Consider the following 27,997-nt stretch of genomic DNA (forward strand, 5'->3'; position numbering starts at 1 on the left):
CAGTGTAAGCTGCATCTATCCCTCTGAGAAATGACAGAACGGGAAGTCTGATGAGAATCTGCAGGGAGTCTTACGCCAAACCACGCCACCACCAAATAAGTGGATCAAACGCGGGGCCGCTCTCTTATCACCACTTCCCCTGTCTGTTTGGTGGGCTCTGGTATCTGATCAGTCCTTATCGTGCCCATACAGTGCTGGTTCACATGTCATGTTATCACACAGGTCCCTTCCCCGGGGCTCCCACAGGAAGAGCCTGTTCCGAGGGCACTGCATGCCATGTATCTCAGCTGCTCTATGTTGAGCTCAGGGTGATGGAAGAGAGGATCATGAGGTGGGAAAAGATCCGTGTAATATTTCTGTCTTTATTGTTGCTAAGATGTAAGGTTTAACACAAGAGAGAGCCAAAAGCATACTTTGGTCTTTGTATTCATGGTGTGAATGTGTCCCACAGAAAATTCATCTACTGGCAGTTTCACTTTACATCAGTGTAATCAACACAGGCCCAGTTAGTGTAAAATGGACTTCACCATATTACCAGATCACAGAAAGACATATACTGTACATTTGGAGTCTTACAAAGAAGATAAATTAAGCTTCTTTCTAACAACTCTTTCAATTAAGTTAATGAGTTTATACTGTATGTAATAAATATGCAAGCAATATTTGGATAAGGTGTAAAATAGTCCAACAGTCTCATTTTTATTCTACAATAATGATTGTTCCAGCTTTCTAGGAGTCTCTTTAGTGATTTATTATTTTTGCATTGTGTTTTACGCTTGTGTACGCGATAAAAAATAAATAAATAAATATAAATAAAAATTCAGCTGAGCCGCAGGAGGAACTTAAATGCACGCTTTCTGAGTCACAGCCTACTCTAACTCCTGAGTGTATTGGCTGTTTTGGTGTTCGGGGGGGAATTAACATAACTTCTTTAAATGGATGTTAAATGATGAAAGCAGGAAGCAGTGAGTCAGTGTTGGGAGGTGGATGAGGCGACCTGGAACTCCAGGCGCGTATTTCATAATTCATAATACGGAACATGGTGACGCATTGGGGGACCTGCTGCTGCTGTGAAAAAGTCCTTCTTTCGCTCGTTTAGTTTGGACCTGATTATGAATCAGTTTTTCCACTTTTTTCTCCACAACCTGACAAAGTGAAGAAGATATGTCCGCTCAAGGACTGTTAAGCACTGTTTTCTCATGCTCGCTAAGCCCCAAAAGTATTGCCAAGCGGAGACTGAGGCAGACCAGGAGCTTGGACTCGGCGTTGATGCAACATTGCGGTACCGAAGCGGAGGAGATGTCGACTAAGGTCAGTTGACTCGCCAGGTTTGATTGACTGACACCACAAATATAGGCTAACCGGATTTTCGGCGTACTTCCTCTGGTGTTAAATGTATTAGAAGAGGTCGCAGACAGTGATGATGTTTGTAGGCGATTTTTGTGTGAAATGTTTTTGATGCTGACATGTTTTACTAAACTGTGGAGATGCACGTGTCCTAAAATTTAGGTTAGAATACAGAGAAATATTAAAAATGTTTTTTGTACCTAAGCGTGCAAGAGCGAAGCACAAGAGAGAACTTGTTTATACTGTTGCAAAATTCAGGAAGTAGTTGAAATTCCCATATGGATGATATATAGCCATTTATTATTTTATCTCAATTTTGCCTTTAAGGAAAACACTGGGAATTCGCTTTCAACAAATTTATCATCATCATTATCATTTATATTATTTGATTTATTTTTGATTTTCAGGTGGGCTAAATATCATAGGAAAATCCTCAGTATTGCAACATCACCAAGTCCATGACTAACAGAGCTCTTAGTTTCATGATGAGATGTGTAGACTTTTGATGCAGTCTGTGTGTCTCGGGACAGTAAAAGTGATTCAGCTGGTTGCTTTTGTCAAAGTGATGTCAGCACAAGTCTTTGTCTTAACCAGCTCGTTGAACTTTGACACATTTGGCGAATCTGACACAGTGAGGGAAATCGGGTCGAAGCACATAAAAGGACAGACGTTTCTTTAGTATTAGTATTTTGCTATTATATTTTATTTAGCATCCTATATAAAAAAAAAACACCCCTGTTCTTACTTAAGAACTCATGGTAACTGTTTGTATTGTATAATGGAAATGCATTACAGATGTGACATTCTAATAGGCTTCCAATAAATGCCAGATATCTGGTCTCTCTTGCAAATCAGAGCCTCAGAGCCTTCAGAAATTCAGTTTTCAGGGAATCTGAATGAAGCTGATCTAAGCTGGAGACACACCCTTTGTCAGCGAAGACTTTAATGTGATTTATGACTTTTTGGAGTGTGTGCATGAGTTAGCATGCACTTTTTCTCTTTTTTCTACTGAGCATTGTTGAATGTTCCTTGTGTTGCAATAACAAGCTTAGACGTGCAGGCAAATAACAGAGTTACTTTTAGTAATATTAATTTAACTGAGAATGTGAGGAAGTATTTACACATTTATAGAAAGTGCAGCTGTGCAATTCCAGCGCAAAACTAGGAAGAACTTCAGTCCCTTGAGCTGAAATCTGAAGTCTGAGATCATTTCTAGAGACCCACGTGACTGGTGTTAGCTTGCAGCGACAAGTGCCTTACTGTATGCAAACTTTATTCAAGGTCACAAATCAAAGTCACATTTTCTGAGTTTGTCCGACAAGTGGTTCATTCGGAAAGAGTCGAAGTCTTCTGCAGAAATATTAGTAAAAACAGGCTGACAGTGTTTTCGCCTTTCCACAAAATACTGCTGTATCTCCACCCACTAAATTCCCCAACTTTGCTTTTACTAGTGTTTTTAATTACTTAAATGCCAACCGCTATTGATTTTGGATAAGAGAAGATCACACAGGCAAACAGAGGGCTTATAAAAAATATAACACTGGTTGACACTGCTTTCTAATGATGACATGATTCAAATGATCAGGATGACTGGGAACTCATTGGTCCGTCAGTGTGATCCTGACATTAAAAAACACAATCTTTTCTTGTTTAAAGGGATGTGTCAGAACGGTATTTTTGATCTATGTTATTAAGTGGTTTGCTAGCTCCATAGGTTGAATATCATTGTGTTTTATTAGTGGTGTACTCACTCAGAATCTCAACAATCTGAGTGGAGATGGAAAGCAGAGACATCTGGTTTACATGAAGAAAGCCTCTCTTTCTCACAGTACAGCAGCATGACCTGATCCTTGGCTACAGTCCCTCAGGCACATATTTCTTCCCACTAGAGACTGTCCGACAAGAGACTGCATGGCATGGGGCTAAATCTGCTGGCTTACAACTGCAGCACTATAGTGTCAAGTTTAGTGTCTGATAAATGGAAACCAATGTAAACATATGTGCAAAATCATTGTTTTATATCATTTTGTCTCACATTCATCTTTCCACTGGTTACATAATAGAAAAGTTACGATCTGCTTAGTGTAAGTTAAACTGTATTCTCAGCCAAAATTCCTGGATACTTACACTGAATAACTAAAACCCATTCATAATCTTGGCTTCCATGAGCTGTTAAAAGCTTATGGATCACTTCTTTGTTTGTTTGTTTTTTTGTTTATATTATAGTTTCAGGGATTCCCCCCCCCTCCCCAGTTCTGATCTGTGTATGGTGCTCAAGAGTGCCAATGAGAACAGCATGGTCCAACACATTCTCAGAAGACAGGACACTGAGCACTGAAAGATTTATTAAATTAAATAATTTAATAATTTACTAAAAATCTAAAGTGTGCTCAGCGCTTCAATATCATGACAGTTGGTATGACTGCCCAACGCTAAGTCTGTAACTTTTTAATATGAGTGTGTTGGTTCTTTCTCATGTCCTTATAAGTACGTAGACTCAGTTGCAGTCATGGTAAGCGTCCATTTGAGCTGTTTTTGATTTTGCCTTTTACTGGCTGCAATTGGACTGGAGATATCTGAAAAATGTTTCCTGACTTTTAAATCGGTGATGTGAAAAACTGCATATTTGAAATCATTAAGTATCTTTTTTGGCACTCAGTTTTAATATCGTTCACATGGAAAGTCACAGAGCTTTTGAAAACTTGAATGACTCAATAGAGCCAGATTAGATATCCAGCTATAAATTAGATCTAACATGGTAAATGGCAGGGTTATAACTGGGTTATTGCTTATCAAGCCTTTAGAGGGAGCCATGCATCATTTTGCAGGAGTAATGTAGCGAAGAAATGAGGATATTCATCACTGGAACAATGATTAGGGCTTGTTAGGAGATAATCTCCAAATGATATCCACACTCATCTTGAATTAATTAGTTACTTATTAGTATATATTTTACAAAATGTCTGCAATTATACTGTTATCAACTTTCATACTTGCACTGTTCATACACAAGATCATTAGTCCGTCATTTGCTTAAGCAGCATGGCTATTGGGTCACATTATTTATTAACTTCATGCCAAGTAGGAGGAGGCTGAATATATAGGTTGATAGATTTTGTCAACAACATTAAAGCAAATTTGTTTCTGATGACTAGAGAGCTTCTTAATCTATTCAGGCCTTTTGCATCATTATTTATGTATAGATACTGACATAGAGCCTCAATTCACAAGCCACCAAGCATGCAAGCAATTTTCAAGCTTTCTAAAACTGCAGTGTTTGCGGCATTAAAGTTGAAAATGAGAAATCACAATGAGCCTCAAAACACATCAGAATGGAGCCCTGCGCGCTGGGTATATTGTTTCATGTAGAAAAAGAAACAGTGCAGCTTTGGCGTCATCTGCATTCCTCTAAGCATCACAGCACAGAGATGGCCTGAAGGGGGAAAAAAAGAAAAGAAAAAGAGCTTGCAGGAAACTCAAAACTGCACTCTCGAATCTCACTAAAAGGAATTAACTTTATTAAACGCTGGAGGAGGCATATTTAAAGTGAAATCGAGCTTGTTTTCAGAACACTGAAGTTAGAAAATATAGAACTAACAATAGCGCTGAAAGCATGACTGCAGTTAGAACGCATAAAGTGCCCTTTTGAGTCACGTTTGTGACTCACAACTGAGTACGAGGTGTCTCACCAAATTGTCGTAATCTTTCAGTGTGCACGTAAGCGTTGCGCTTTCAACAGGAACATGTGGTTTCTGAAAATTAGCTCTTAAACTTTGACTGTTGTTGCATTAACTTAATAGGAACCGTATTGTAGCGGGGTAAAAATTCCAGCTGTTCCAGCTGTTGTGTTCCCAATGATATGACAGTATGATTATCAGTCAAAGGAGCTTGGAAAGAAAAGCGTCTGGACTTCTTTAAGTTGCTTGAAGACGTTTCACCTCTCATCCGAGAAGAGGTGAAACGTCTTCAAGCAACTTAAAGAAGTCCAGACGCTTTTCTTTCCAAGCTCCTTTGACTACGATGACCTGGATGACTGAGAACCTTCACAGACATATGATTATCAGTCAAAATATGTTCCAGTGGATATGAAAAAAGCCTTTAAATGTATTATTATTGGTTATATCTGTTAAAAACAGTGTAACAAAATGTCATAAACCACCCTTTTTAATTGTGAATCCCTGTATTCACGTCTTTTTCCGAAACTACCTAATGTGGCGTGTACAATAAACAGTTGCTTAACTAACACATGAGCACGCACACACAGCGTTCGTCTATCTGTTTATTTTTTAGCACTTTAATGATTAACCTGCTACTATGATATTCGTTTTAGAGTAAATTCGATTGATCTCAGCTGTTTCTCAAGTTTTGTGGAAGAGCTTGCCGGTGATTCAGTTATTACTGCTAAGCTGTCCGAAGAGCTCTCAAAGTGATGGAGGATTTCTCCACCCAACATTGCTATCAAAATGTTTTGTGTCTGTCTGGCGTGCTGCTTCCTGTTTATCATCCCAAAGCATTAAGAAAACTCATTTCCAGAGAATAAGTCTCAGCGCACTTTACAAGAAGATGTGGAAGAAAAATAAACAAGAAAAAGAAATTTGAGGCATGACTCTAGTACAAAGAGATCTACAGGTTTTAAGCCTTGCTTTATTGTTCCTGTGGAAGAAGTAATTGAACTAAGCAAACCTGTAGATTGGAAAAAGTTTGGAATTGCAGATGAGAATGAAACTTTGTCTAAAACACTCAAATATTTTGAGTTTGCTTCTCGCAAGAAGCCTCTGCTTTCCAGAAAGGAGAGCTTAGATTTGTTGACTTTCGTAAAGCTGGGATTATAAAGTAATTTCAAAGTTAAATATTCATTAACTCACAATTGTCTGTAAGTAGAGAAAATTAAGTACTGTGGCTATTCTTGGTAGAAGTGAGCATTTATGTAAGATTACTCCAAAGACGCAAAGCAGAATGCTCATTTAAGTAGATGTTGTTAACATCTCTTTTCATCACTCTCCGCTGCGAACAAATCAGTGAACAGACATGTTGACGTTGAAGTGTATGGGTACTACAAAGGTGTGGTACATTGGAGGACTGCTTTGTTGCCTGTGGGCCATAACAGCTTGGCATCACCCACATGGAAATTACATTAATTTTACAGGATAAAATCACAGTGGCTGTTTATGAGTTGAAGCTCAGCATGTTAATTCTTTAAGTGTATTAACATCAGAACATTACTGTGTTAATAGTAATAAATACTTGAGTTTTCGGGAGATCATATCACACCTAATAACCGAAAACGGTTCACATGCTTTTCATCTCTGTAGCTGCTGGCCCTTTATTCTGACTACCAAGTTCTGCAGACACAATTCAGAAGCTTTAATTTCAGCACTATGTCAACGGTAGACTGCGCCAGCTGCTGTCATGTTATGTCAGTGTGGACGGGTTTCACCTAAGGAGCTGCTACAGTTTTGACTTATCATACAGTAGCAGGTAAAAGTGGAGACGTCCGAAGCAACACTAATGATGACCCAGTTCTAGTGAAGTGAGTACCTCAACCCAGCTCCTGAGGACATGAGTCAAGGGACTGTAGGGTTCATTTTCTCAACTACTTGTGCAATTCAGGATTGTGGGTGGGGTTGATGCCTTTATAAAAGACTCATATTGAGTGCAGATACAGATGAAGCCTATCTGCAGCGAGCACAGCTGTCTGCTGGATTTAACAGTCTAGCCCTTATTTTCAAGCTATTTAACTCTAGCGTTAATGTTCTCTGGCAAACGGCTAGTGTAAAAGCTTACACGATATAGGAAACGTGAACTCATCAAGCCAAAGGTTGCAGCACTGTGCACCAAGCAAAATGGCATATTATTAATATACCAATAGGTCTAGAGCATATCCCAGCTAGCAAAATGCCCAGTAAAGTAAAAGAACGAAGTATTAAAGTATTATTATACTTTAATATACTCTTTACTTGCTTTTTTAAATTCATTTACTTATTTATTTTATTAGAATTGGGTTCCCAAACTTCTCAGTAGCAACAGTGCCTGGCACAGCCTTTTGGGTAATGTAGTTCTAAGAATGATTGACACTTCTGAAGTATCGCGCAAAGCGACAAACTGGCTAACCGTGCGTGCTTCTGATGTACCTGCAGGTATGCACTTCTGTGCTTTGGGATTCGTTTGTTTACTTGACACAAAGAGAGCTGACTCTTCCTGTCGCCCCCTCCCTGCCAGGCCTAACTTTATTTATGAGGCTTGTAGCAATGTAAATCGTACCCAGAACTTGTGTCACTTGCCAGTAGACGTGAGGCCGGGCAGTGCTGGCTGTAAACATGTGGGTTGCTTGTATCAGGGACGATGGTGTGAAATCGGTTAATTTGGCACTAATGGGCTCTGAGCGCAGTTGAAGGGTCACTTCTCGTCCGCGGAGACTTTGTGATGGGGGATCTGGAGCGAAGCATCACTTACGCTGTGAGTAATGTTTCAGAAAGTTAGCGATCTGAGCTGTTGACGCTCTGAATGTTTCCTAAACAGTTTGCAGAGTACATTTGCAGGCATTAGTGTAATGACATAAACTCAGGACGTGCGCTTATGCCCGACAGACTTTAACGCTTTTGATCCGTACGATTTTAATAGAGGTAGCATCACAATATTTCCACTCATGCACCTGCACTTTTACTCAGCATACATTATGCGTCAATATTATTAGCCTTATCTTATGATGGCTCAGTCCTCTAAATAAATGTATTTTTTTGTTTGGTTGTTTCGTTTTTCAATAATGGAGGTTTAATAATGGTTGCAAAAAACTACAAACACAAAGGGAAATAACAGCTGACATCCACCCTTGCGTGCAAAAATCTGTATACCAGTGTTGAATGTAGTTGTTTCATTGCTTATTCAAATCTAATGCAGAATTCACTGTACAACTCTCCAGCAAATAATGTTGACACAGTGTAAGGGCTCCATAGAAAGCTCTTCCTGTAATGCCCCATTCAATGGCTTCCTGAGCACTAAAGAATATTCATCACCCCTCTGGATTTTGTTTAAGGGTGGTTGATTGGTGTAATCTGAGCTTTCAATCTAGCCATATTGTATGAACTACCTTGCACATTTCCTCTCATTGTATTCGAGGAAGCGCTATTGTGTTTCAGCAAGGCTTTGACTTAAATTTAGGTCCTGCACAACCGGGTGCACCTGTATTTGAGAGCTGTGTATCAGTGAAGCTGGAGTGTTTCAAATTTAAATAGATATTCAGATCAGTTGCTATAAGAGCATATAAATGGATTAAGTTAATCACTTGATATTAACGTACCAGTAAATTGAGGATAATGCCCCATCAGGGACAAACATGAGCAAACGGTAATTCCACCTTTATGATGACAGCTTCTGTAGCATCTTAAAACAGCTTTTTAGCTCTGAGGTCACTGTAATCTGACTAATTTGAAAAATTACAAAAGGCTACTACAAAAGGCAGTAATTGTCACAACCTGTTAATGATATGAAAAAGCACTGAATGAAATCTGTTCATGTTTGGACATGACAGAATTGAACCTATTGGCTAAGAGATATTGCATATGAGGACGGTGCTTGGAACTGCACAAAGCAAATAAGTGGCTCTTTGTTTCTGAGTACTGTAACAACTGGGAGAGACTGTGGGAACCCAGCTCACCATCACATCAGATACATGGAGTGCGTTTCCACTCCCATACAGTCACAAAAGAGGAATGTGTGAACAAAGTGACATAACTGCAAATGTGACTTACTCATGGCATTTATGCAACTGCAGTGTTAATGATTTAAGGTTTTAAGTGTGTAGTTTCTGTCCAATGGTCAAAAAGGTAATGCCAAAAAGCTTTGTAAAATGCTGACAGCTAAGATAATATTTATCTACCACTCATCCATCTCAGGGTTGTGAGTGATCTGGAGTCTATCCCGGCTGCCACAGGGCAAAAGTATCTCCTGCTCATTGCCACTTTGAAAGAAAAGCCCTTTATTTTCATGTATATATTATATACAATTGATCAGAACTGTTGTAAATGGCAAGTAATGATTATAGGAATCACTAATCATACATTTTTTAATGGAATATAGTTGTACACAAAAAAAAAAAATAAAAAAATCCAAGCTTATCACATTAAAAGCGAGACTGAACGTGCATCTAACATTTAAAGCTGGCAGCAGAAAAGAGTCACAAATCTATTGTGATACATGCCAAATACAGGTTATTGACTACTTTTCTTTGCACAGTAAAGAAAATATGTTTGTCATAGAATATTATTTGCCCGTGCATTACAAAATGATTAGATGCTAAAGAGCAGCTTCTTTCTATAGTAGTTCCATAAATTAATATTTTTTATCAGTTAGAATTATGCAAGATTATGTGCTGTAAAGAGGAGGATATCTAAAACTGTTCCAATTCTAGTTGGTACACTTAAGCACTGTTTTTTTTTAAGTACTTGGCAAGTAGGTTGTTCCAGCATGTTGGGGAACTTCCCACACTTCTCCTGCGGTTTTAGGCTGTCTGCATTGCTTCTGTCTCTTGATATCCTAGACTGACTCGATGATGTTGGGATCAAGAGAATCTGTGTGGCCCAGGCGATCTGTTGCAGGACTCGTTGTTCTTCTTGTCACTGAGGATAGATTGTGACTGTGGCTAAAGGTTTGGGCTCGGTGTCATGCTGGTGAATGAATTAAGACTTAGTCAGATGCCTCTCTGAAAAAATGCCTGCGTCTTAAACTTTTTCACTGCTTTTATACTGCACATTGTCATACTGTATGTGTGCTAGATAATGGTATGCTACTGTTACACAGCCCTAATTCTCATTTAATGGGAGTGAGCCACTTTAGTGTAAGCCTTATCCCGATAATGAGTTACTAAGCTTCTTTGGAAAATGGCTCATATGACTGGCTTGACTGTACTGGATCAAAGCAGGGTAATCTCTGGGATGGAGATGCTCAGAGGATGAGTATTTCAGATCAGATTATTTTCCTTGTCACTACTCCAGTATAAGACCTTTAGAATATCTGTAACAGTGTTTACTAATGAAGCATTTTTTGTGAAATGGCTTTTTAGACGATAGACAAGCACCTGCTAAAACTGTACACACTATACTAAATTGAGCTAAAAAGAAATTAAGATGATGCATTTCACATTTAAGGGGAGCTATTATTGCACAGTCAGTATTGGTGTTCAGCTGATCTAGTTAAGCTTTTGCTTTTTGTTTGGTTTCCAGCAGCTGTGCCCTATGGCAGCGTGTTTTTAGGTGTTGCACAAATCCATATGTCAGTTTGTTTCATTCAGATAAAAACAGTTATGCCATGAGGCTTTTATTGTGAAAAAGAAAGGACTCTGTAGTTCTGTGAAAAACTGAGTACTTAGTACTCAGTATGAGTAAGTATATGATGATAATCACATGCACTTGATTAATTTGTCATCAGCAAGTGTGACCACCCCTATTAAAGCCTAAGTTTTTAAGGTTTTTGTTGATCTGGTGTAATCGGCGCAATGCCGCAATCTTCACAGAAGTGGAAGTCCCAGCAAATTCATCCAAAGGTCAGACTCAGAGAGTCAAAGAAATTGGAGAAAAAAAAACTAAGAGCTACATGTCAGTCTTTACAGGCCTCAATTAGCATGCTAAATGTTATAGTTCATGACAGTGCATTTAGGAAAAGACTGAACAAACACGGCTTGTTTGGAAGGTGTTGCCAGGAGAAACCCTCTTCTCCCTAAAAAAAAACTTGGCAGCACAGCTTATCTTTGCAAAGTTGCATCTGAACAGACCGCAGGAGCTCTGTAACAATCTCCTTTTGTCAGGCAAGACCTAAGTGAAGATGTTTGACGAAAACCAAACACAGCATATCAGAACAAACACCTCATACCAGCTGTTAAGCACAGTGATGGAGGGGTGCTCTGTCCTCAGTCTGTCCGACAGCTACAGCTAGGCCAAAATTGAGTCATACAACAGGACAACGATCCAAAATCACAGCAGCAATTTGCAACAGAAAGATTGAAAAAGAAAAGTTGGGCCAGGTGTTGCATTGGCCAGTCAAAGTTCAGACTTTGGAACAATGTCTGCAAACCTCAATGAACTGCACCGTTGTACAGGATAGTGGGCCAGAATTCCTCCAAAGTGATGTAAAAGACTATAAAGTCATATAGAAAATGAATAATTCAAGTTATTGCTGCTAACGGTGCATGCTATTGAAAGATGGAGTGTAGTGGTTTTTTTCTTTCACAGGAATGCATAGAGTCTTGTGAACACTTTCTTTTTCACATGACTGCATGTGTGTGTGGACAGATATGGATGCAATCTGTAACTACACTGTATGGTGGAGGCATACGGTCAAAAGGCCTCACATTACTGGGGCACAAGTTCAGTCAGGCAGCATCACTAATGTCAACACCTCATAATTCTTGTTTCGACATGCAGAAAAAACATTTGCGATGGATTACATAAAGTGTTTAATACAATCGCAACAAGAAATGAATAACATTTGCACATTGCAACCTGTTTCTCCCGTGCAGTCTGTCAGTTTCCCTTGTGGGAAACAGTTTTGATGATTTTCAGCTGCCAAGTGAAGCAGAACTGCAAGTGTTTGCCAGTTGATGCACACTGCCATCTGCAGAGAGTGTGACAGGTCATGAACGTATGACACAAATTATGGATGTAATTGTCTGATGTGCTTTAAAACCTGCATGTTTGTGTTTGCCCTCAGGGTGACTTCACTTGGAACAGCTTGTCAGGAGGCACTGTTGGCCTCAAGCCCGTCCCCCTGCAAAGCCTCTCAGAATTGGAGAGGGTTCGTCTCCAGGATGTGGCCTTCAAGCGATTGCTTCGGTGTCATGACCTGGGCTGCCACATCACCATCCCTAAATGTATTACCACACACAGACACACACACAATTACAGGCCTCTTCTTGTCTCCCAAGTTGTTATTCTGTCTCAGGCAAGAAACTTTCTGAAAAAACACATGCTGAGCAACAGATGGGAAATGTTCCTCTCTCCCTTTTCTCCTTTTTGTTGTGTAAGGGCGTCATACTCATAAACTCATTGGTTTAATGACGTGAGTTCATCTACGTTCTCCAGTAATAGGCTGAATCATTTCTGGATTCCACTACTGCTGCCCTCTATAAAGAAAGCTTTTAAAAACTGTTTATTTTCTGGTGAGCTGTCTTGGTTTTTCTTGTTTCAAAATTGTCCCTGGAGTCTGTAGTGCTTTGAAAACGCCATAAATAGAGTACATGTGAAAAATGTGCTGTTTTCTGAAACGGAACAGTCCTGTAAATTCACGGTGAATTAAGATTTGCTTTGCATGTCATTATCTTGACATTTTTTATATAGTTTGTTTCTTAGCTCTTTTGTGTAGTGATCCTGAGAATATCAAGTGGAGCAGACATAAACAGAAACATATTATCTAGACCTCTGTTTTTTTTTTTTAACTGTGACTCTTTTTTTAGATGGCCACAAGCACAAGAAGACACTCAGGAGGAAGTTGGATTCATTATCTAAAGAGAAGAGTAAAGACAAAGGTAACATGATCAGGATATAGTCTTAATTCTGGTGCTTTAAAGGGTAGTTTTCTCCCAATTTTCTATTTACAACATGAAGTAATGGCAGCATAGCAGGAACTTTGGTGCTTTCAAGCACTTCTTAAAGATAAACACAGCTATCTTTTAGGTCTGTAGGAGAACCACTGAGTCTTGTAAGACTTTCATTCCCTTCCAGTTTCTAGTCTAGTCAGCCTGTGACATTTTAAAAAATACTCTTTTATCCCTTTTGGCTGAAGCTGTATCGACTCACTGAAGCCGACAATCTCAGCTTTTTATACCCACGGAGCACTGAGCGATCAAAATCAGTACAGAGAGGGCTGTGATCTCCAACCACCACGCTGCCCCGCCCGCTGCAACAATCCAACAGGAAAGTGATGTTCTCTGTCAGACAGGCAGTCGAGGGAAATAACTAAAACAATCTTAAGTGGTGGCTTGTTCGTTACAGCCTATCCTCAGGCATGCCCAGCCCCCTCTTTCCTCTTTTCCCTTTTTGTTTACAAAAGCACTTGGGAAAGTATGTGCTCCCTCACTCTGAATATTAAGTGTGGCTGTAGAACAGTGTTCTTGGCATTTATCTTGAGCAGGATTTATTTAAAAATATATATTAAATGCTTTCTACGGAAACTAATCCAGAGAGTAAAATGGATAATACGCTGCCGTGATTGACACATCTAAAGAGAAGCTTTCTGTTGACTTATATGTGAACTTTAAGTCTCGCTGTCTTGCTCTTCCCCCCTCACATAGACACCACGCCACAGGCGTTTGGCATACCACTGTCGCATGTCATATCCAACGACCGCATGCACAAGCTGCGGCACGATCACCCGCGGGAAGAGCACAGTGACCCCACTGAATTGATGCTATCCTTCCTTCATCTTACATCTAGCTACAAAAGGGCTAACAAAGAGCTCTCCAGCAGCAACTCGTCACTGAGCTCCACTTCTGAGACCCTTAATGAATCACCACTGCCCAGCACACCAGACATAGCCCCACGGACACGCAGACGGGTAGGCTTCCCTGTCAACAAACCTTACATACACTGATGTAGAATAACAAGTTATTTGTCTGATTATGCTTGCACTCGAGATTTCTTTGAGAATTTGTGACCTTTTTAGATGTTCCCCCGGAGGCTGATGATGTGGCCATTCACAGCATATGATCAATTGCTTTTCCAGTCATTATACTGTCACCCATCTGCTTAACAGGGCGGAGTGTCTGTGGATTGCATCACTGACCTTGATGACAACCAGTCTCGGCTCTTGGAGGCACTCCAGCTGTCTCTGCCAGAAGAGGCAGCTGGCAACACGAAGAAGCACCATGACGAAAAGCTCAGCCTTAACCCTATTTACAGACAGGTGCCCAAGATAGTGGACCAGTGCTGCCAGCACCTGGAAAAATACGGTACGTAGTGCACAAGTAAAGGTACATAAACACAGTGCAGAATACCAAATTAAATTCTATAAAATGTACAGTAATGCACCTCACAGAAGAAGGTCCTGGGTTCTAATCCACCATCTGGCTGGGGTCTGTGTGGAATTTGTGTTCCCCTCAATGTCTGTGTGCGTTCTCTCTGGACACTCTGGCTTCCTCCCACACTTCAGAAACATGTAGTTAGTGGGGCTAGGCTAATTGGTCATTGGAAATTGGCCTTAGGTGTGAATGGTTGTCTGTCTCTTTGTGTTGGACCTGCGAAAGATTGGGGGCCTGTCCAGGATGTACCCTAGCTCTCACCCTATGGCAGCTGGGATAGGCTCCAGCCCCAGCAGAAGAAAATGGATGGATGCAAAATGTACAGAATATCCCCTTAAACACTTGGTTAAATGTTCATTGTCTTGCGATGCAAATGCCTTGGAAGTAAAGGAGCATCTTTGTCTTTGTTTAGCCCTACAGACAATTGGAATTTTTCGTGTTGGGAGTTCCAAGAAGCGAGTACGACAAGTAAGACGTCAGCTTAGCTTTTTAACACCTCTGCACTTTATCCACGGGTAACCTTTTAACCATATCAGTTGTCACAATATTTTACCCAGCTTCGTGAGGAATTCGACCAGGGATGGGAGGTTTACATGGATGAAGAGCACAGCGTCCATGATGTAGCTGCATTGTTTAAAGAATTCTTAAGAGACATGCCTGAGTCACTGCTGACAAAAGAACTTTATACAGCCTTCATCAATACAATGTGTAAGAAAAAGACACACACAATAAACAATCCACTATCTTCTGATTACTTTGAAATTAATGTTAACTGTGTGTTTTTTGTTGTTGTTGTTGTTATTGTTCTTTTCTTCTACAGTGCTGAATTTTTTAGAGCAAGACAGTGCCATCCAGCTCCTGGTGTTTATGCTTCCTCCCTGTAACAGTGACACGCTACAGCGCCTCCTCAGCTTGTTGTCCACTGTGTCTGCACATGCTGAAGACAGCCTGGACAGTGAGGGACATAAGGTAGAGGCCGGTTTTTACAGCAGTCTAAAATGCTTCCAAGAAGCACAAGCTTTTGTGTGATGAATTTTATATAAGTGTGAGGTAGCACACAATGAGGTGATGATAATTTAGTTAATAATTTTGTCTTCTTTGCTCCCAGAAGACACCCAGAGTTTAACCCTTAGGAACTGCCTCTTTTGGCAAGAACTCACATTTTATAGCTTGTTGATTCTATCGCTGAATAGGAAAAAATATGTTAAATCACAAAACAATCTCATTGACAAACTGCTGATACATTGTATCCCAACTGCCATCGGAGGGAAGTCAAAAAGATATGCAGTACATCTGAGGCCTCTTATTTTTAATTTGAAGGAAGGGACATACCAAAACGCAACACCTTTATGGACAATATGGTTTCTTTAATAACCATTGAGTGAGGACATAAACACTGCACGTTGGTATCATTCTCTTCTGTCTTAGGGCCAGATTTACTGTTGTTCTGTGCAAAACCCTCAATTGGCTTTTTAAAAGCTACTCTTGGGATTTACTTAATACGCACAGTGTCAATTTTGTGGCTATAAAACATGGACACATTTTGTGGATTAAATTTCCCTCTCATGGTTCAGAATTTAGAAGATGAACAAAACATAAGCATTAACTTCATAGGTTTTGAGGTGGAATAAGTATCATTCAATTAAGTTTATTTCACAACAGTCAACAACAACGGTCGCCTCGAGGCAAGCATCATTTAATGAAATTTGGTAAATGCTCTTTTCACTGCGTGGCAAATAATAAACCTAACTGGAAGGGCCAATAAGTGTAAAAAATTAGGGAGGAGATTATTTAAATGAATCATACAAATGTGATTTACTAAGGACTGTTGCAGGCAAATTAGTGCAAATTACACCATTATTTAACTCGGGAAAAAGCATGTCTTATTTTGCGCCTGATGTGGCTGTGATAGTTGCCGCTAGGAACGTTAATTTATTTGAAATGCCAACAGGAGATGTTATCAGAATGAGTGCGTAATTGCTGTGGGTGGATTAGTCAAAGTTGTAAGTGCGGTGGCAGAACTTTGGCTCTGTCCTTTGGCTCTTCGCTGTTTCCTCCCACTGAATGTTTAGAAAAGCACTTCACATATTTCTTGTCCTCAATCACACTGGTATTTCAGTGTAACAGGGCACAACTTAACATGGACACGCAGTGGAAGGGGACAATAGTTTCCTAAAACAAGATGGATACAAACCGTGATGTATGAGAGGCAGCAAACGTACTTTTTACAGTGAACAAGGTAGTTTCCAGTATTTTGTCCTTCAAGTCACATTTCTACACAGAGATCAGCCCATACAGTGATAACTGCAGAGAGTACAAAAGCCTGTACATGTCTTTACTCAGCAGTGCATACACACAGTAGGGGTAACTCCATTAATATTCAGACAGGATCTGATGGCAAACAGTGTTTTGTGTTGTTATTCTGCACATCTCACAGGACAGCTGTTACAGATTCCAGGCGTATAGGTTTGGTTGTATTAAAGCAGTTTTTCTCCACACCTGAGCTGTCAAAGCTAGCCAAAGAGCAGATGGCCCAGCATCCAAATTCCCACAAAGTTCTTACCAGTTTCTTACAAATATATAAAACGTTCTCCTTAAGCTGTCTTCAGTAATTTGCTCTGCTCTTGGCAGCTTGTGTTGGTCATTACTGCGATGAGCCGGCTATGTTTGCATGAATAACTTAGTGCCTTATTAGTAGATCACTTGCAAAAGCTTTCATGCCCACAGGTGTTTTCTTTTTCCATCTTTTTTTCAATTGCAGCTAATTTTCCCTGCAAAAAACCTGATATAGATGGATCTGCATATTTGATTTGACAGATTTTTCACAGTAGATCTCATCCTGACATAATCCTAATGGGAATTTGTGACTCCTCCTGGACTCGAACCAGCGATTGTTCATGTTTTTGCACTGTTATGTCATGTTATGCAGCACTTTGTTTGAGAATTACGAGACAGTTAAAGTGATCAGCTTATCCCAATATGATTATTAATCATCAACTCAAAAGCAAAATATGTGCAAATACATTGATATAATGAAAGTTTAGTTGGAGGATGTGTTTGTTCAGTAGTTTAAACATGTTATGAGAACTCTGTGTTCTGTTTTGTTTAGGTTACAGGCAACAAGATGACATCGCTTAATTTAGCTACCGTCTTTGGACCCAACCTCTTACACAAGCAAAAAAACTCAGACAAAGAATTTGCAGTAGAGAGTTTTGCCCGTGCAGAGGAGAGTGCAGCCATCATCGGCGTTGTCCAAAAGATGATCGATACATATGATACGCTGTTTATGGTAAGGGCTCTAACTGCAAACTAAGATGTTAAACATTCTTAAGGTTTTCTTTGGTCAGTCAGTGTTTGCTGTTGTGTCTTGTGCAAGTTCACCCAACTAGATATAAAAATCGACTTCAAATAAAATATGATTCCAGCCTCTGTTTTGTTGGTGTGATGATGCCAGGATCCTCATCTTCATTATCTACATTCTCTGTTTTTCAACTGAAACCTCAGCCGAGTCACACTTTAGTTAAACTATCTGAAAATTATCTGTCAAGAAAATCAGCAGGGTAGAAGTCAATCAAACATGTATTTACATTAATTATTTTCTCAGTGCACCTTGCAAACATCTGGTAAATGACTCACTATAAACGAGCAGTGTAGGCTTTTTTTAAACCCTTCTGGGGGGCATCATCTAATTAATATGGAGAAGAGTTTCGTTCTGATGCGATTAATCATGTTAAGGTTCACAATTGAGGAAGGAGAATACAAACCACCCATGGTCCAGAAGGTCTTGGTCAAACAATGATTTTAATGACTACACACGTGTGGGAAGAACACTCTGTACGCCGACAGCAAGTGATCTCCGACTTAATCAAAGCATAAACAGATATTTTATAGCATCAGGGTTTGATTTACTGACGCCCCTTCATGCGTCACAGATACATTTTATACATAGATCAGATCAACACCACAATGACTTTTAACCCAGAAGATCATCTTCTATTTTCATGGCTGGTACTTTCCGTTCTTGTCTTAAAGTGAATTGTTCCTCTTTCTTGCCGAGACATGACTAATTTCTCCTCTAAATAAATCTAACTCATGTGTGTGTATGTGTTGACCCCACATGCTCTTTCTCAATTCACCTGTTGCACTTCTGACCTTTTACCAGACCAGAGGCTCACTGAGACTATATGTATGTTTTCTACTAAATAAATGTTTTAACCAAGAACCTCTACTTAAACCTTAATATGAAATGACCTGATATATAAGTGTTTTGTAAGCATGTATTGCAATTCCTTCTATGGCTCCAAGTCACTTGCACAATAGATTGTCCGGACATCGCGCCGAACAAAGCTTCCGACCCCCAATTAATTGACCGAGCTCCAACTCTTTAATAAGCACAGATATGCATTGTGTATAAAATAGTCATAACTGCTTAAGGCCTTCTTAAAGCTATCTGTTACATTGTTAAAGCCTCGTCTTAGCCTGCTGCTCAAAACAACTTCCACTTCTGCAAAACTCTCCAAGCCTGTTTCCTGTCCTGTTACTTTTAGCCTTTCTGAAAGACACACTGTTTAAACCTCTAAACACAATATAAACTCCAGATTATATTATTAATGCAATGGTAATGATGACAATTATTTAACAATAGCAGTAAAATAATTTCCCTGCTCCACACTCCCTCTCTCGACCTCTGGAACACCAGAGGTCGCAATACATTGTGTCCTCGCTCAGACCCTCTCTAGCCGTCCTCTGGCTCAACCAGCTCCCATTCGAGAACACTCCATGTGTAAGCTTAGGTTTTCTCGGTCCCTCTCTGGTGGTTCAGCAGGCCTCGAGATCTCCAGGATCCTCGCCCCTCCTGTGGTCGCCGAGATCGATCTTCTGCAAAGGAAACAAAACACCTTTTCCTGCCTCTCCCTAACTTATCCTTTTTGGGACTCTGTAATCAAAAGCATGATCCTAATTATGTTCTTAACTTATTGACTTGTATTTATATATATTCTTCAACGTCCTATGTGTTAACTTCATTTTAACCTCACATTTCCTATGTTATCACCTGTTTTTGGTATAGCCTTTTATTTCATTTTGCTCATTTTAATGTAACAATACCTTCTAATTCTAATTTATCAGACTTAACCAAAATATATGCTTTCCTTCCTCTTTGGTCCTTCTTTAAGTTCAGTTAAAAGCTAAATGAATTTGAGGCCTTTTGCCTGGAATCAATACTGTCATGTGTGTTTCTGTGTAATATCTGTCTGTGTAAGCCTACATTATAACCACTTCTTCTAAAGATCAAAAAAGAAATCAAACCTGTTCTCCTCCTTCAACCCTCACTAATTTTCCCCTAAGGATATCTTTTTGTCAACGTGTCCCACAATTTCCCTCTAAGATTTGTGCACAGCTTTGAAAAACCGGCATTGTATCTTCTAAACAGGATTCAGTTCTTTAATCCTTTAACCTTAACATAAAAATAACAGTTTCAGTTTTACCATATCCAAATGATCAAAAACCCAAAAGGTCCTAAAATGATCCTAAATTATTAAACAATTAAATTATTAAACCCTAAACCCCCCTTTATCTTGATACATTTCATGTGTCAAGATACTATACAAAACTTAAAAATGCTCAGTTTCCCCACTCATGATCCAATCTATGTCATAAAAATAAACTTAAAACAGAACAGTTATCAGTCATGTGTTTCTTCAATTAATGATAACTGAGTTACATCAAAATGTTTCCCCTTTAACATTTGGCATTCTCCCAACAATATACTATAATCCCATAATCTAACCCCAGTCAACAAAACAAAACAGAAATTTTCTCTGGTAAAAGCAAATTGTTTGTCCACATTTATTCATCCTCACATTCACTCACACATTCACTCCATATTTTTGCTAATAGTGGAGCTTCCCGCGTCAGATTCTCCACCCTCAGCAAAATGAGCTCAGTCATTTTTTATTTTCCATAGGAAAATATTTCTTTATGCTTTTGGACTGGATTGACTCGCATAAAATCCTTTTTACAGGGACTTACGACCTGAATAGTCCCCAGGTAGCTTTCTCCTCAGCCAATTGTAATCTGGAAAGCCCCCTTATATTTGCTCTTCCCGAGAATTTTCAGCGCCGTTATTCACTGTTGCAGGCCTGCTTAAAACAGAAATGGAAAAAATAGAGCTGATTGTTAGCTCATAAAAACAAAACAAAATCACCTGACAGGTTTTCTTTAAGTGCACTGTTACAAAATAATGGGCCCAATTTTTAGACATGTCCATGTTTCCTAAAACTCCCTCTATTAAAAACAAAAACAACAACAACCCGAACCTAACTGACAGAATCAACCCATCACCACAACAACCTCAACAACCTTAAACACACAAAAGTTTTGCCACCACATAATTTCACCTCCTCAATACACCGAAAGTCTCATTAAAACCACACAATTTGCACACAAAAATCACCCCCTTATGCTCTGTAACATACTTCAATTCAGCATAAAACATAACCCCCCTTACAACAACATATCACTAAACTATAAATTTCCTACCCAAATCTGTACTTCTCTTCTCTGCTATGCTTCCTCTTCTGAAAGTCACTTCCTCAGTCACACACACACACACACACACAGGAAGTTCCTTCGTCACCACTCACTCCAACTAATTTGCATACTGAGTCATCTCTCAATGAGTTGCTGTAACAACAGAAACATATGTTTAAACATTCCCAACTCATTAAATCATTTTATTTCTTTCTACAGTGATCACTGGTTTTGATCACTCAGTACGAGAGAGCACTCCTAAGTCACTCTTTTTAAAACTACTTTAATCACTTTTTGTTTACATAACTCCCTTTGTCATATGGCTTCTTCTATTCCTCAATTACAAACTCAAATGCATTTTATTAAACATTCACACCATTGTATCATTCATACAAAATAGCAAGCTGTTCTTCATTGCATATGTTTGTGTTCTTAGCCAGGTTTAATCAGTGTCTATGCATTAAACTCCATGAGCTTGTCTTGTCTTTATAAGGTTAATGCATTTTCTGTTTGTGTATGTGAATTTGCATATGTTGCTTTTGCAGTGTGTCAGACTCCTGCACAATTCTCCACTCAAGCCGTCAGTTGTCTTTCCCAAATTTGCTAACCCAAATTTTAAGTTCCCACCTTATTAACAGCATCCCTGCTCCTCAGCCAGAAGTTAGGGCCCACTTGTCAGGTTTATGGAGACATGGCGCTGTGAACAATTCAACCAGAAACTTGCCTTGGCATGTCCAGTCAAGTTAACCTACAGGTTTCTTCCGACCGCTGCATGGGGAGAATTGATCCAGGTCTCTTTCGCCCCTAAAGAAACACAACTGAGACATTTTCATTATTATCATAAGTACTTAAACTACCCGTTTCCCTCTCTCTGGTCAGAAATCCCAACTTATGTCATGTATATACGTGTAAGCAGGTCTTCATTGCTTTTCCTATGTATTTTGTTAATGTTCAGTGAGTGTAAGCTGCTTTCTTCATTGCCTCTATATGTTATAGTCAGGTTTAATTCATGCATCTTTTCCCTGATTTCTTAATTCAAAACTATCTCACTTCTGATTCTTTCCAGAAATAATTTCACATGTAACACTTTGTCTATGTATGTTTTCTATTCTTGTTTACCTCTTTGTTTGTGACGGTGGACATCTCTAAACCATCATGAGTTCAGGCTTTCATTTCAATCCAATTACACCCTGTATTCTCACAGTCGAACTCGTCCGGCTTCGCCTCTCACTGGTCACTGTCCTCTTCTCTCAGTGTCCCTTTGTTGTCTGGAATTCCAGCAAACACAGTCTGTTTCTTCTCTGTTTCTCTTCAGTATTTTCCTTTTGGATCAAGTCCCAGCCTGGCAAAATACCACATTCAGTGCCTTTAAACAGTCATGTCACACTGTTCTTACCAGCCTGCTGTCCACCGTGCATGTTTCATCACGTGGTTTCTTCTTTTCTGTTGATCCTCTCAGTCATCTCTTTCAAGATTAACGAGTCAGTTGCACTGTCTTTTGGCTGCTGTTAATTCTTGAAGTCCACGATGTTCTGTCGGTCTTCATCAGGAGATTAACTGTCCTTTGAGCTTCTTCTCAGGATGGGGACAAGTGCGAGGTCAAGCTGTAAAATTTTAAGCCAAAATCTGGCCTGTTTTCTCCCAATTATGCTACTCTAGTGGTTTTGGCGCCGTACTCAAAATTCCAGGTTGAGAGAAGTCCACCTTTATTTATCTGTAATCTGTGTTAACACACTAAAACATACAATTAATATCCTTTTCATTTCTTTTCTCAAAACCTCCATTCGCTTTATCTGCCTAAAGTTTAACTCATCTGTTTCTCTCTCTGGGTGCTCACTCGTCACAGTCACTTCCTTTTATGCGCATGTAACTTCCTGTCACACACACACAGCTTCTCAGAGCAGCTCAAGCTGCTTTTCTGTTTCTGCAGGCTAATCAAACTTATTTTGTATTTACAATCTACAAACCCTCTGTAATTCTACTAACTTTTGATCTAAAATGTAGCATCATTCACACAATGATTTCATAATCCTCTCACACACACACCTTTTAAATAAACTAAACTCTTATAACATCACTCATGCATCTCTTAAATTAAAAACACTTTCAAACTTTAAAACATCCTACTTTACATCACCAAAGAAATACCTCTCACACCTTTATTCATCATTCAAAACCTTCTAGTCACCGCATTCACACACTTAAAGTGTGACCAGAGTTGAGGAATATAACTCAAAACACACTTTCCTAAGAGTATTTTAGACATGCTTGTCATAATCAAAAAGAGCAAGTCAAAAACAAAAAACAAACGAAAAATTGAAACCTCCATTAATTCTCACCGCACACACAAGAAATTGAAAAAATAAACCACACCAGCAACTAATGCTGGAGAAAAGTTACTACTGAAAGTAATGTGTTAGTCTTAAGTATATACAGTGCACTCAATATATTTATATATCTGCATCCAAACTCAGTCAATTACTATACATCCACTACGGCAACTCAAAACTTTATTTATAGTCCTCTAATAAACATAAATGGCATCTTAAACACACACTCTACAATGTTTGCAGCAGTATTTGTAAAACCAACTGTGGCTTAAACAGTTCACTGCTTACTCATTTGCATTTTCACACTCACACACACACATCTAAAAATAGCAGCAGGCAGTCAGTGCATTACTGACTCGACACACAGAGATCTCTCACACCAAATTTTCTTATTCTATATTACAACGACGTCTTATATTTACAACCACTGTCAGATCTGTCAGCTTTAGCGCCTACACAATTTCGACAAATTTAAAATAACCGCCCAGCGGATAAACTCCCTGAGTTTTTTGCGACCAATTCACCAGTATCTGTCCAACAGTTTCTGGCCTCATCTCTAAAGTCCCTAACACAATTTAAAAGCGTCAACCAACCCAAACTTTGCCTGAAGCTCTATTTTTGGCGTTTCACAGCCAAGGCTTACCCCGAAGTGTTAGGTTAAAGTTACACGCCCGAAGTCCAACTTCTTCTGACCAAAAAAGCGCAGGTACCGTTCCAAACGGTAAGGAGACTAACTCCTAGCTTCATTCCAGGATGCCCTGTACCCCACAGTTAAGCCAAACTGAACTAACCCTGTTCGCCGACAGGTCAATGTCGCGCGTCCACGACAAGGAGGGAGCATAACCTCCGGGCTCTGCGCTTCCTAGAACCCCCACGGTTCCGTTCTAAAATAATTTATAATACTTTGAAACAACAATCAACACCCAAAACAAGTGTATAACTGAGGCAGATGCAACCTAGTGGTCAATTTGACCGCTCAGGTCCACTCTTATGACCAAATTTGGACTCTATCCAACAAAATAACCAATTCCCTACCAAACTACTTGAGACTCGAACTCAATTTCTTTGGGACTTCCACCCAGTATTTAAACTTTTCTTATCAGACTCTTAACTGCTTTCATTTCTTCTTAGCAGAACTCTAACTGCTTCAACTCATGAGATTTTTCATCAAAATCAAAACAGACATCCACCAGTAATTTCAGTGAGTAGACTTAAATTTTATCATATCCAATTTGGCACACTTTGGAAATAATTCAACAGGTAGTGCCTTACCTTTTGGATAAGCCGGCTTATGCCCACTCACTTCGACCACTGGAATTCATGTCTGCCCGTCAGACCACCTAAGACCAAATTTCTCCATCTACACCTCCAATTCTCCCTCCTCAACCACCGGACGAAGCCCCCAAATGTTAAGGTTCACAATTGAGGAAGGAGAATACAAACCACCCATGGTCCAGAAGGTCTTGGTCAAACAATGATTTTAATGACTACACACGTGTGGGAAGAACACTCTGTACGCCGACAGCAAGTGATCTCCGACTTAATCAAAGCATAAACAGATATTTTATAGCATCAGGGTTTGATTTACTGACGCCCCTTCATGCGTCACAGATACATTTTATACATAGATCAGATCAACACCACAATGACTTTTAACCCAGAAGATCATCTTCTATTTTCATGGCTGGTACTTTCCGTTCTTGTCTTAAAGTGAATTGTTCCTCTTTCTTGCCGAGACATGACTAATTTCTCCTCTAAATAAATCTAACTCATGTGTGTGTATGTGTTGACCCCACATGCTCTTTCTCAATTCACCTGTTGCACTTCTGACCTTTTACCAGACCAGAGGCTCACTGAGACTATATGTATGTTTTCTACTAAATAAATGTTTTAACCAAGAACCTCTACTTAAACCTTAATATGAAATGACCTGATATATAAGTGTTTTGTAAGCATGTATTGCAATTCCTTCTATGGCTCCAAGTCACTTGCACAATAGATTGTCCGGACATCGCGCCGAACAAAGCTTCCGACCCCCAATTAATTGACCGAGCTCCAACTCTTTAATAAGCACAGATATGCATTGTGTATAAAATAGTCATAACTGCTTAAGGCCTTCTTAAAGCTATCTGTTACATTGTTAAAGCCTCGTCTTAGCCTGCTGCTCAAAATAACTTCCACTTCTGCAAAACTCTCCAAGCCTGTTTCCTGTCCTGTTACTTTTAGCCTTTCTGAAAGACACACTGTTTAAACCTCTAAACACAATATAAACTCCAGATTATATTATTAATGCAATGGTAATGATGACAATTATTTAACAATAGCAGTAAAATAATTTCCCTGCTCCACAATCACCAAATCAATGAGTGAGGATGAAGGAGAAACCAAATTTATGTCTTTTTTTCTAGGTGCCCCCTGACCTGCAGAATGAGTTGTTGATGAGTTTGCAGGAAACAGATCCTGATGTGGTGGATTATTTACTGCGGAGAAAGGCCTCACAATGCTCGTGAGTTTCTGCCTTTTGTCTCATTGTGCATTTATGCGCATGCATGACTACTTAAATGATCAGAATCAAGCACACATTATAGCTCGTGGTCACAGGTTTTTCTAGAATTGAGTGTTTTTGTCCAAACATACCCATCCATTAATATATTGCGTCTGCTTTGTCTTCACAGAGAGCCCAGCCTTAGGTCAGAAGAGTCGTTCTCTCTGACTGACAGACGCTTGTCCAGTGACTCACACAAGCCATCTAGTGGAGAGGTTTCCCCCTATGACAATAACTCCCCCGTCCTGTCCGATCGACCGCGGTTTAAATACACAGAGGATGGCAGTCTGCTCTCAGACAGAGTTCCCAGACAGGACAAACTCAGAGACCAATCAAAAGACAACTCTGGCAGTACCTCCCCTACACTTTCTACTGACAAAGGTGAACAAAATTCATTTCAACCATAGTTTTAATGTATAAAGTGTAACTTGAAAGATCTGTGGAATTTTCTTCCTGAGAGTTCACTCCCACATCTATGTTAGCCAACAGTGCCTTAAAGTCACATTAAAGTCACATTAAAGTTCAGATATAATGAATACATTTGTAATATGAACATAAAACAGTAAACATGACAGTATATTTCCAAATAATAAAACATGATAACTTCTATTTTTTATGGTATCATTTTGATGCTTGAAATACTCCCAAGGAGGCGTTTATTTCTCTCTTTAAAAGACAAGATGGTCACATGTCATTAAACATTTCCATAACTTCCAGTATCTAATATATCTAAGATAATTTCTTTGTAAACGTCACATTGCCAAGGCCAAAAGGAAACAGAAAGAGGCTTAAAAAAGGTGAAATAGCTTTAACCTTCTCATATTTTGCATTGAGATAATATGCATTAAAGCAAAGAAAGTAATCCTCTTAGTTCTTTTGTTTCTGTTAGAGACCTCAGCTGACAGTTTCTGGGACACCTGGCATGAGCTGTTCGGAAAGGATTTCACTGGCATCGCCGGTAACTGAATCCATTTTACATGTTGCTCCAGATGGTCTTTGGATATGGAATAAATGCTGGATGCTAATGAATGTTTTCTCCCAGGATACCTTGGAGACGTGTCGGAATGTGACTCATACGGCTCATCCGAGGGGCTGAGCAGTCACCAAGGTAACAACAAGCTGCCTGTCAGTGCAACACAAATGTCATTGGGCGTTTCGGAATGCAGGCCACACCCTCCGGTGACTCGCTGCAGCAGTGGTCCTGATGACCAAAGAGAGCAGAGACATCCAGAATCGTTATTATTACATCAGGCAATGAGCAGCCAATCGGGAGCTGTTAGCTCAGACAACTTAGCACAAAGGACAGGATGCACTGAATGTCCATTACTCCAGGTCAGGACTGACAGTTTATCTTCCCTTAACTGCTCTCGACCTCTAAGAGAGACTCATATTTCTCACTCCACACCCTCCCTCTTAAAATCTCAGCATGACCCCCAAATCCCACAACAGTCCCAGCAGAGCGCTGACTTCAAGATTGTAGATACAGCAGATGCCACTGGGCCTGGAGAGGAAAAAGGCCCTGATTCTTCAAACTGGCAGAAAGAGAGGTGGCATATATGGAAGATGATGTCAAAAGAAAATCCAGAAGCTCTACCAGAAACGTTGGTGTGACCCACTCTTAACTGATAAGCAGACTGTGGATCAATGTTTTATAAAAACATGTGCACGTCTCCTGTCACATCATCAGGTTATCATTGTGTGCAGTTAACATTATCAGTTGATTTTAGTGTTTTATACTGAATATAAAATGCTAAATGATATATACTTGTTATTGTTATTTTGCACTAACTATATAGTTTAAGCATGATTGTGTATGTTTTTGTATTTTTTTTAAAAAAGAACCATGAAAAACTTGTATGTAGACTTGAATGTAATAATTGGACTTGAATATTGTTTTATATTAATGCTGAATGTAAATATAAAAAAATGTTTTTTAATATTTCTTTAAATTTATAGCAACCTAATCTTGACACATCTGTAAATGCTGCAATAATATGTGTGTCTTGAGTTCATGGCTCATTGTTTTTTTGTATTTTTTCTTTCAAGAAAATGCTTACATTTTAACAGAAGTTCGTCAGCTTACCAACACTCCTAATTTTGTGTTTGCTACAAAAGAAATTATTGTTAAGCAGCATTATTTGCAGATATGAATATATTTAATATAAGTTTACAGTCATTTGTAATTTAATGAAAAACAACTTTCTCCAGGTGTCTCCTAATAAACAGACTAAGAGTTGT

The 27,997-nt window shown here is 39.3% G+C and overlaps 1 protein-coding gene across 2 annotated transcripts; it reads left to right on the forward strand.

Moving 5' to 3' along the window:
• Positions 1-906: 906 nt before the first annotated feature.
• On the forward strand, positions 907-27,997 carry LOC146651070 (rho GTPase-activating protein 6). 2 transcript variants are annotated; one of them, XM_085384424.1, is made up of 13 exons: positions 907-1,311; positions 12,049-12,208; positions 12,791-12,862; positions 13,628-13,890; positions 14,089-14,284; positions 14,766-14,821; positions 14,911-15,061; positions 15,174-15,322; positions 17,463-17,642; positions 25,623-25,720; positions 25,890-26,140; positions 26,649-26,717; positions 26,802-27,997. In XM_085384424.1, exons 1-13 carry the CDS (start codon positions 1,165-1,167, stop codon positions 27,368-27,370), a joined length of 2,361 nt encoding a protein of 786 aa, XP_085240550.1. In that variant the 5' UTR covers positions 907-1,164; the 3' UTR covers positions 27,371-27,997. The 2 variants fall into 2 exon arrangements, with proteins under 2 accessions (XP_085240550.1, XP_085240551.1); XM_085384425.1 differs by lacking the exon at positions 907-1,311 and adding an exon at positions 7,585-7,803.

The sequence above is a fragment of the Rhamphochromis longiceps genome, linkage group LG16, assembly GCF_057381845.1.
Source record: "Rhamphochromis longiceps isolate RC_006_pf linkage group LG16, R_longiceps_female_GT1.1, whole genome shotgun sequence".
Classification (NCBI taxonomy): domain Eukaryota; kingdom Metazoa; phylum Chordata; class Actinopteri; order Cichliformes; family Cichlidae; genus Rhamphochromis; species Rhamphochromis longiceps.

What these genes read in the sequence shown, in the direction of transcription:
- LOC146651070 (XM_085384424.1), top strand. Translation starts at nt 1,165, where the DNA reads ATGTCCGCTCAAGGACTGTTAAGCACTGTTTTCTCATGCTCGCTAAGC. An exon ending in CCACATCACCATCCCTAAAT is followed by an intron (nt 12,209 to 12,790) that starts GTATTACCACAC and finishes CTCTTTTTTTAG; the next exon opens with ATGGCCACAAGCACAAGAAG. An exon ending in AGCCTTCATCAATACAATGT is followed by an intron (nt 15,062 to 15,173) that starts GTAAGAAAAAGA and finishes TTTCTTCTACAG; the next exon opens with TGCTGAATTTTTTAGAGCAA.